This window comes from Enhydra lutris, unplaced genomic scaffold, assembly GCF_002288905.1.
Source record: "Enhydra lutris kenyoni isolate GAN:26980312 unplaced genomic scaffold, ASM228890v2 scaffoldscaffold8, whole genome shotgun sequence".
Classification (NCBI taxonomy): domain Eukaryota; kingdom Metazoa; phylum Chordata; class Mammalia; order Carnivora; family Mustelidae; genus Enhydra; species Enhydra lutris.
In genome coordinates, this window is record NW_019154092.1 from 5,574,829 (window position 1) to 5,585,224 (window position 10,396).

The 10,396-nt window shown below is 47.6% G+C and overlaps 1 protein-coding gene across 1 annotated transcript in view; it reads right to left on the reverse strand.

Moving 5' to 3' along the window:
• Positions 1 to 361: 361 nt before the first annotated feature.
• The window catches only part of LOC111142600 (cell death-inducing DFFA-like effector a), a 20,017-nt gene continuing 9,982 nt past the window's right edge, over positions 362 to 10,396 (reverse strand). Inside the window, exons 3-6 of the mRNA XM_022495900.1 lie at positions 10,084 to 10,151; positions 8,877 to 9,023; positions 2,603 to 2,784; positions 362 to 798 (exon numbers count right to left, since the gene is read on the reverse strand). Of these exons, the coding sequence (XP_022351608.1) occupies positions 651 to 798; positions 2,603 to 2,784; positions 8,877 to 9,023; positions 10,084 to 10,151 (545 nt within the window). The 3' untranslated portion in view covers positions 362 to 650. The remainder of the gene's footprint in view (positions 799 to 2,602; positions 2,785 to 8,876; positions 9,024 to 10,083; positions 10,152 to 10,396) is intronic.

Here is a 10,396-nt window from a genome sequence, read left to right on the forward strand (position 1 = left end):
AAGTAGTTTTGTGGGGTTTTGTGTGATTTTTTTTTTTTTTTTAAGCTATAAGCATGGGTTGAAGACCTCCAGAACTTCAGGTTCTTAAAGTTTTGGGTCCCTCTGGGCTCATTCAGGACCTATAACTTAAACAAAACAAAACAAAACATGGGGACGTCTGGGTGGCTCAGTAGGTTAAGTGTCTGTCATCATCTCAGGTCATGATCTCAGGGTCCTGGGATCGAGCCCATTAGTTAAACAAAGACTTAAAAGTGATTATATCTGTTAGCAGAGCACTTCTGGCTGAGTTTTGCTTATATATAGAAGTTTTGCTTGTTTGGAACACGAAAGAGGCACAAGGATGCATTACCCGTATGAAAAGTAGCTCTTGGGATTGGTTTATTGCAGGAGGAGAGGAGCTAAAAGACCCAATGTGTGTGTGTGTTGCTCGCCTCCGAGGCCCCTCCACCTCTCCTGCCTTCAGGAAATCCCACTGGGCAGCCCCCATCTCATGGGCCGTCAGCTCCTTCTTCCACCCTGGGTGCCACACCCGAGCACAGGTGCCCGCGGTGTCCAAGTGTGTGTGGTTTAGAACAGAAGCATCTTCAAAATCATCATTCGAGAGGGAATGTTTGGGTCAAGAGCCAGCTGGGTCCCTGCAGATGGCCTCCCTAACCACACGTGGACCCCCGTCTGGAGTGTGACCTGCGATGAGCCGGCCCTTCCGTGTCACCCAGCAGCTGGAGCATGTATGAGCTGGTGTAGATGAGCAGCTGTCCAGTCACCTGGGCGGCATGGGACATGAGTCGCAGCAGGCTCCTGCAACGAAGGGGACAAGGGCGCACATCAGGCCGGGCGTTCTGGGCCAGCCAGGGGCAGACACTCTGGACTCCTCACCACTCCCCAAACATGGGTTCAGAGCAGACCCTGCTCGCATGTGGATGCTTTAGGGAATCACCCCCGGCCCCCCAGGGCTGGCTAACGGGCAGATGCTGACGCAGGAGGCCTGGGACCACCTTTCCTCCAGCCACTTCCAAATGTGGCCTGTTGTGCAGTAATTAGGAAGCACGGGGAAGGCGCACGGTATGTCCTGTCCTTTGACTGCGTGCTTACTCTGGCCACCTTGGGTGGGTATGGGGGGCTTGCTATTAAAATCAGGCAAGTCAGGTGTGAAAGGAAAACCAGGCTGGAGGAGAGTGACCCTGTGACCCAGATTGCTTAGGGGAGCTGGGACACCCCACCTGGACCCTGTTCTGGCATCTAAGCCCTAAGGCTGAGCCTGGCCTTCCTATTTTTCCAGGCTAAAAAAGCGGCTTTAACTCAAATTCTTATTCTCTACCGAGTCTAAAGCAAAAGGATTTCCTTCCAGTGTTAAAGGTCTGTCCTTTCGCAAGGCCTGGGCATCAGCTGTGCTGGTTGGGAGAGCCCCAGCCCCTGGGGTCCCATGACAGGACCTTGGTGTGATGCTTTCAATGTGGGGAACTTGATGACTTCTGTGGCTCCTTGTGGGGCCATCAGATCTCAGATGGTAAGAATTAGGGATAAGAAGGCCTCTCAAGAAAGATTTTGCTGAGGCAGGATTTGGGGTGAGTTTTACTTTCCTCATTATACTTTTCTAAGTTGGTATTAACTCTCCTGTCTCACTTTAGAAAAATCAAACAATCAAGCTCTTTTCTCCCATCTCAGGAGGGAGGAGGAAGTTCTCCTGGGAGTCAAGATTTCAACATGGGGACAGCCAAAGTTGTCTGGGGTTTGGCCCCTGATGGATCTGAGTGGGAAACAGAGGCCACCCAGAAGCCATTGCGGAGCCAACTCTGTGCTCATCAGGGGAGACCAGCCTCATTTCCAGAGCATTTCCTGCCCTGCACTACGGCTCAGGGATGACGGGGCCTGTGGAGAGAAGGGGCCCATGCCCTTGGAGAAGCAGGGGCCCCTGCCCTGAGCGGCTGTGCCAGGACTTTTTAGACTAGCTTCAGAGACCTTCTGCCACTGTCAGTCTGTTCCCTCCATCCATCCCTCCACAGGAATTAGGTATTTACAGGATCAATCCGACTTTACTAGAAGACAGAAGGAGGTGTGTTTAGAGCCAATGCAATCATAAAGAACTTGGAAGCAGCCTTGTCATTTTAAAGACGTTAGAACTAAGGCTCAGAGAGGTTAAGCTGCGTGTTAAAGGTCCCACAGCCGGCGGCTCAGAGGCAAGGCTGGGAGGGAGGGCAGGGGGTCCTCCGTTCAGGGCTTGGGGGGCCGGGCTGTCTGGTCACAACCACAGAGCATTCCTGGGGAATACACAGAACGTGTTCAGACCAACCCCTCGTTTTTTAAAGACATTTGGTTCTTCTCTATACTTATTATTTAGTTTCTGTTTCCATGTTGTATTTAGTGGTCTCTGAAGGACCAAAAAAAAAAAAAAATATTTTGGCTCAAGGCTTTCTGTCCCCTGACTTAAGTCTGTGGCATGAACTACCAGAGGGCAACATGAATTAGTGAAGGTCAGGTCAGGGCCTCCACGGGGCTGGGCATGGCAGGGCAGAGCAGCGAGCTGGGGACGGGTCTCTCCACACCCACCCCCAGGCAGCGCCCATGCAGCTCCCAGACCCCTAGCTGCCCCCCGAAGTGTTACCTCAGCAGGGCCTTGACTCCCGTACACCGGATGTCGTAGGACACCGAGTACATCTCATACATAGTGGCCTTCACATTGAGGCAGCCAATGATATCCTTGGGGTTCAGCTTGTACAAGTCGAAGGTGACCCTTGCTATCCCGGCTTTCTTTGGCTGCTGGCGAGCTGAGACGTAGTTGCCACCCTAGAACCCAGGAGGGAGGGAGGGACTTCAGGAACATCGCCGGCTGTGACGTGTGCATCCCATAATTCTAGGTTTTTGCCCGTCTTGACTCTGCTGGCTTCAAATCTGTTTGTGACTGAGCGGCTAATGACTTGAGGCATGTTTCTGGCAGATCAGTATGCTCCCACTGCTCCCGGGTCCTAACCGTAAGAAACGATCCTTCCCTAAGCTACTTTCACAGTTTAGTGACTCGGGGTCAGTGTGGTTTGGCTCCGGGGCCCAGACTGTAGGATGACTGCACTATTGACATGAGGTACAGAGCACATGCAGCCTAGTCCCTTAGGCTCCCCCGTGGTGACTTGATCAATGGGGACAATCTCATGAGTATAGCACGGTCTGCTCAAAGAGGAGTGGACAGCTATTTCCATTTCACAAGAGGCTGCCAGGCAGGAAGTGACTAAAGCACGGGGCATGGCGTCTGGGGAGCTCAGTCCATGAAGCCTCTGCCTTCAGCTCAGCTCATGATCCCGGGGTCCTGGGATCAAGCCCCGCATCGGGCCCCTTGCTCGGCAGGAAACCTGCTTCTCCCTCTCCCACTCCCCACTTGTGTTCCCTCTCTCGCTGTGTCTCTGTGTCAAACTAATAAATAAGGGGCGCCTGGGTGGCTCAGTGGGTTAAAGCCTCTGCCTTCAGCTCAGGTCATGATCCCAGGGTCCTGGGATCAAATTCCGCATCGGGCTCTCTGCTCGGCGGGGAGCCTGCTTACCCCTCCCCTCTCTATCTGCCTGCCTCTCTGCCTACTTGTGATTGCTGTCTGTCAAATAAATAAATAAAATCTTAAAAAAAAACTAACTAATAAATAAAATCTTTAAAAAAAATAAATTAAGCAAGGGGCAGGGCGAGAACTTCCCAGGGCTTCCTCTGCTTTCTAGTCACCGCCCGGATGAACACGGACCTCCTGGGGACACAGAAAGCTGTCTGGTTCCAATTGCCATGGAGGTCATCGTGAAACATCAGTAGACCCTTCAGGTCAGGGGAGAAAGCCAGAGACCACTGTCAGTCCCCAGGTTTACAAAGAGCCCTGGAACGTCTTCCACACAGAAAGCTTTGCAAACAGCAAGAACGGATGGACGCTGTGCCAGGGGCGACTCTCCCCAGGGCTGGCTCCACGCAGGGATCCTGCAGGATCCAAGATTCAAAAGTACACAATCAATCCAGTTCGTATGTCTCAGGAACCTTGGGGGTTGGGAGGAGTTGAGGCTGGAAATGTTAAATTCACCAATGACAACAATGACTCTAGGTAAAACATAAATTTCCCAGAAGTACCCACTTCTTGGTGGAACCACTCTTCTCTCCTCCACACAGGACATACACAACAAGTTGTTTAATGCACAAGGGGTCCAGCTGCCTCTTTAGGGGATACTAACTGTCCAGCATTTAGGAAATGTTATTATTTCTTAAGTAATGTGGAGCCCAATGGGGACTTGAACTCATGACCCCGAGATCAAGACCTGAGCTGAGATCAAGAGTGGGACTCTTAACTAACTAAGCTACCCAGGCACTCCTAGGAAACATATTTTTAAAAAATTAAGATTATAGAATGAGGGGTACACAGGTGGCTCAGTGGGTTAAGCATTTCCCTTCAGCTCAGGTCATGATCCTAGGGTCCTAGGATCGAGTCCCACATGGGGCTTCTTGATCATTTTGGAAACTGCTTCTCCCTCTGCCTCTGCCTGCTGCTCCCCCCGCTTGTGCTTGCTCTCTGTCAAATAAATAAATAAAATCTTAAAAAAAAAAAAAAAAAGATTACGGAATGAGAAGGAGGGTTTTACCTAAAATCTGCCCACTGTTCTTTCTCACTGCTTCATGTTCCTTTCCAATATATAGAAGTTTGTATCTTATTCCCCCTAAACGTCTTCCTTGAGTTTTGGTCTTAAATCAAAATCAGCCCTCACAAGCTCCACGGTGGCAAGGATTTCTCTGACCTGCTGGCTAAGGAAGAAGAAAGGATCACCAGGCAGCCTGGTCCTTCCGCTCCCTCCCAGACCTCCCCGCGCTCAGACTGAAGACGGGCGACCCCTGGTGGCTATTTCTTGGAGTGGTCGTTCTCGTTTGAGTTAAATACAATTGGCTTCACTAATTTGAGAAAAAAAAATACGCACCTACAAGGCGGTTATAAAAAAATACGCACCTAAAAGGCTCTTATAATCACCTTGGAGGTGCCCATTTCCACTAGAGGGAAGAAGATTGAAAGGCCTAAGTCAAGAGACGACATGGCTCCCAAGTCACTTGTCAAGCAGGCTGTTGGGAGCTGCGAGGCCTCCTGCCCCCTTGGACACACCGCCCCACAGGATTATTTGCACCCACAGCCTCTCAGCGCCCTGCTCTCCGGCTCAGTCTCCCGGCACCCACCCAAGCTGAAGGCCCACTCCCCAGTATCTGTTATAAAAACAAACAGAAAAACCGCCCTTCCCTTCTGAGCTAGTTTCCTGTTGCTCTTGTAACAAATGACCACAAACTCAGTGGCTCGAAACAACGGAGATTTAGACCAGAACAATCTGGAGGTCAGCAGTCCAGTGAGCTGGCAGAGCTGTTCCTTCTGTAGGCTTCCAGGGGAGACAGGGGCCCCCTCTCCTTCTCCAGGTTCTGGATGTGTTCCTCGGCTGCTAACGTCTCCCCTCCTCTTTCCCTGTGTCCGGCCCTCACTCTGACCCTTCTGTCCCTCTGTGAGGACCCCGTGATGACACTGGTGCTTAGGTTACCCAGGCCCATCTCCCCAGCTCAAGATCCTTAACTTATCCATACCTGCTAGGTCCATTTGCCAAGTAAAGTAACACCTTCACGGACTCCAGGGGTTAGGCTGTGGGCATCTCGGGAGGCTGTTATTCTGCCCACAACATCTTTCTCCAACAAAAAGGCCCAAGATGGCCTTTTAAAAGATTTGTCTAATTCACCCTATGCTCTTCCAATCCTGCAGTAACCCTCCCACCCCAGTTGTGGCCACAAAAATGTCTTCGGATACTACCAAATGCCTCTCAAGGGGTAAGACTGCCCCCCGGTTGAGAACCTCTGCTTGATGGAGATCTTCAGGTCTACTGAAATCCACATAAACAAAAGCTATTGGGGGTCATCATTCATTCTGAAGAGTGTAAAGGGGTCCTGAGGTCAAAAACCTTTAAGATCCCTTGCTTAATGGATTATTCTGATATTTTCACTGAACAGAGGTGTTGAGATTTATCCGTTAAGATGCCTGGAGCTGTACGTCCTGCATTGTCACAGCTGAAGACAATTCCATTCAATGAAGAGACCCTAGAGTATTAATTTGTGTGTACTGACATAGAAGCCCATGGCGGGGGGTCTGCGGGCAGGGTGTATGTCTAGGAGAGGACTGCCGGGGTCGTAGGTTGCTTCAGTTGTATGGGATAGAAGCACATCATTTTAGACAGTTGCTGGTGGGTGTGGGAAGGGTTCATTGCTCCATAGCTTAAAAAATTGGAAAAGCCTCAGAATACCTAATCTAATGGTATAAAACAGTATCCTATTATGGTCTTAACTTATGTTTTCCTAATCACCAGTGAGGTTCAAGATTTTTTTCCTAGATTTTATTGTCCATTCTGCAGATACCGGTCCCTGTTTTTTGCCCATTTTTCTACCAGATCATTCATTGTTTCCATAACTGATTTCTGGGACATTCCCAAATTTATCAAATACTAATCCTTTGTTGGATTATGTCGAAAACACATTCTGCCCACTTGGGGCTTATTGTTTTACATACTTTATAGTATCTTTTGATGAACAAAATTCTTAATGAAATGTATCATTTGAAAAGTGATTGATGCATTGTCTTGTTAAAAAAAAATATCCTAACAATGTCAAACATCTCTGAAACCCTCTCAGTCCTGTCTCCAACTTCCTTAATGGTTTTCACCTCTACCTTCTTGTGCTGCATCACAGAACCTTCTTAAGTGGTCTCTTCAGTGCTGCCTATCTCAATGGACTTTAATCGCATTTCCAGAAATTCTATTTGAGTCTTTCAAGTCTACCTAGTCCTGATTACCTCTTGTCCCTTCTTACTTTTGATTAGCTTTGGATGTTTTAAATACACTTATTTTATTTATTGATTTATTTATTCATTTTTTATTTATTTATTTGACCGAGAGAGAGAGGGGAGCGTGTACAAGCAGGGGGAGCAGCGGGCAGTGGGAGAGGGAAAAGCAGGCTCCCTGATGAGCAGGGAGTCTGACACAGGACTCAATCCCAGGGCTCTGGGATCACAACCAGAGCCAAAGGCAGATGGTTAACTGACTGAGCTACCCAGGAGCCCAAAATACACTTATTTTACACTCTGCCTGGTGATTCCAACATCTGAGGTCTTTGGAGGTCTGACTTCATTATTTCTGCTTACTCTCACATAAGTGCCTTAAGTCCTTACATTCTATGATTTGACTGTGAACTCACATTTGTTGGGATTTTAGAAATGGAAACTCTCTGATACCCAGATCAATGCTCATTCTGAGCCCATTTGCTCCTACTGGTTACATGGGGACCCAGTCAACCCCAGGACTCTGGGGCTGGATGGAGGGACCAGATGAGCAAAGAAAACTCAATGAATATGCTCCTTTTATTGATGCTCCCTTCCCCGGGGCTCTGGAAACTAAACTCTTGGCTTGGATGTTTTTGGAATCAAGAGTCCTTAAAACCTCATGAGGGCAGCTTGTGTCCACGGATGCTTAGGAGAGACTAAGATTCTGTGCTTTATGTGGGCATCTCTAATCTGGCCCCTTACCCTGTGTCAGCCCAAAGCTTTGTCTCCTGTCCTGCCGGCACCTGTCAAGATTGTAGCCCTCAGTCACTGCAGCGAGTGGATGGGTACAGGTGAGACGCTCACAGGTAAGCTGCTTCTCTAGATTCTGGCTCCCATAAAAGTTTTGGCCTCTGAGGATTTTCCTTTGTTGAAGGTCAGTAAGCATATAAAATATGTTTTAATATTTTGCTTTATACTTTTGGGTGTTTTATAGTAGGATCCAAGAGATCTATAATCTGTAGTTTTCCTGGATATGGAAACCTTTATTCAACTTTTTTACCTTTCTAACTCACCGTACATTCACACACACACACACACACACACACACACACACACACACATCCCTACTCAACTGCATTGGCTAAAGGAATGGTCACCGGGTCACATCTGTGTACTTTAACAGGATCTGTAGCTACTTATTGGCCTAAACCTGTTCCTCAGAATTATTTGCTTTAAAGCTGGTGCAGCCACTCTGGAGAACAGTATGGAGGTTCCTCAAAAAGTTGAAAATAGAGCTACCCTGCAACCCAGCAATTGCACTACTGGGTATTTACACCAAAGATACAAACGCAGTAATCGGAAGGGGCACCTCACCCCAATGTTTATAACAGCAATGTCCACAAGAGCCAAACTATGGAAAGAGCCTAGGTATCCCTCAACAGATGAATGAATAAAGATGTGCTAGAGATATACAGTAATACTATGCAGCTATCAAAAATGAAATCTTGCCATTTGCAACGATGTGGACAGAACTAGAGGGTATTATGCTGAGTGAAATAAGTTAGTCAGAGAAAGACAATTATCATATGATCTTGCTCATATGTGAAATTTAAGAAACAAAACAGAGGATCATAGGAGAAGGGAGGGAAAATAAGACAAAATCAGTGAGGGAGACAAATCCTAAGAGACTCTTAATCATAGGAAACAAACGGAGGGCTGCTGGAGTGGCGGTGGGCGGGGGGTGGGGTAACTGGGTGATGGGCTTGGAGGAGGGCACCTGATGTAATGAGCACGGGGTGTTTATACGACTGATGAATCACTGAACTCTGCCTCTGAAACTAATAATACACTATATGTTAATTAACTGAACTTAAAAAAAATGTTTTGCTTCAAATCATATAGCTTAGGCTCACTAAGATGCTAAATTTCCTAGAAATACTTTGAAGCAACTGGTTGAGGGTTGCAGATCTTGTTATTAGGGGAAACAAAGTATATATTTAGAAAGAGGGCAAGTCAACACCAAACCAGGGAATGCATTTTGTGGGTAAAAAGTCTACCCAGTAGCTGTTTGGATAATTGTTTTACTTACCGGTGTCCACTTCTGCCCTTTCTCCAGGATCATGAAATGCGTGTTGTCTTCTAAGGTCTGAAAGAACTCTTCCGTATCCACCACGGTCCCGTCTTCCTCCAGCACCAAACTGACCAGTCCGCTGGTGATCACCAAGGCTTCCAGGGTCTGCACTGGCAATGCATCAGAGACATGGAAGAAAGCAGGAGATTCTGTTTTGAGCCCTCAGAGCCACTCTTTAAGTTATAGTTTCCAAAGTCTTGTCTGATCTTGCTAAAATTTCAGTGGCAAAGATCTACCTTAACTGGGGTGTAGGACTTAGTCTTTGCTGGAAAATGAGAATTTCAGATTTCTTTTTTTTTAATTTTTTAAAATTAAATTAAATTATTTTTTATTAACATATAATGTATTATTAGCCCTAGGCGTACAGGTCTATGAATCGCCAGAATTTCAGATTTCTTTTTTTTTTTATTTTTATTTATTTATTTGACAGAGAGAGAGATCACAAGCAGACAGAGAGGCAGGCAGAGAGAAAGGAGAAGTAGGCCCCCTGCCGAGCAGAGAGCCCGATGTGGGGCTCGATCCCAGGACCCTGAGTTCATGACCTGAGCTGAAGGCAGAGGCTTAACCCACTGAGCCACCCAGGCGCCCTCAGAATTTCAGATTTCTAATGGATCTCTCTTTTTCAGAGATTTCAATGACATGAGACAAATTAAGACATTCAGCTTCTATAATTACTGATTTTGGCAAATAAAATGAATAAGGCAACAATACAATAGAGAGCCATCTTTCTTGCTATAAGGTCTGCATGTGGGATGCTCATTTATTTCCATGGGTGTCTTTGTCTGGGTTATGCCTCCATAACCCAACTCCACAGACTCCGGATTCTTCCTTTTTTGGTGATCTAGGACACTGTTTTAGATTAAAGACTATTCTTTCCCGGGACTTATAACCAAAAACAGATTTCCAAAGCCCGCTGCTTCCCTGGATTCTCCCTTGTCAACGAAGTCAGGCTACGTTATCAGTTTTAAGGCCTTTGTTTCTGCAGCTAAATCTTTTATGGTCCAGAGAAGTACTAATGTTCCCCTTCATTCTATTCTTCTCCCCGTAGGGTCTCTGAGGCCATGACATTTCTGTCTTGGCACTGGCTTAGTACCCAAGATCAGAGCCCCGTGTGCAGTCAGGGGCCCTCCTGTGAGCAGTGGGGAGGCACTGTGCCTCCTTGCACCTTGCTGAGAAGGTCCTTCAGACTGGTGGCCATCACCCCTCGCCGGCTGCTTCTGTCGTGGTTGGAGAAATCTTTTATGGTCCAGAGAAGTACTAATGTTCCCCTTCATTCTATTCTTCTCCCCGTAGGGTCTCTGAGGCCATGACATTTCTGTCTTGGCACTGGCTTAGTACCCAAGATCAGAGCCCCGTGTGCAGTCAGGGGCCCTCCTGTGAGCAGTGGGGAGGCACTGTGCCTCCTTGCACCTTGCTGAGAAGGTCCTTCAGACTGGTGGCCATCACCCCTCGCCGGCTGCTTCTGTCGTGGTTGGAGA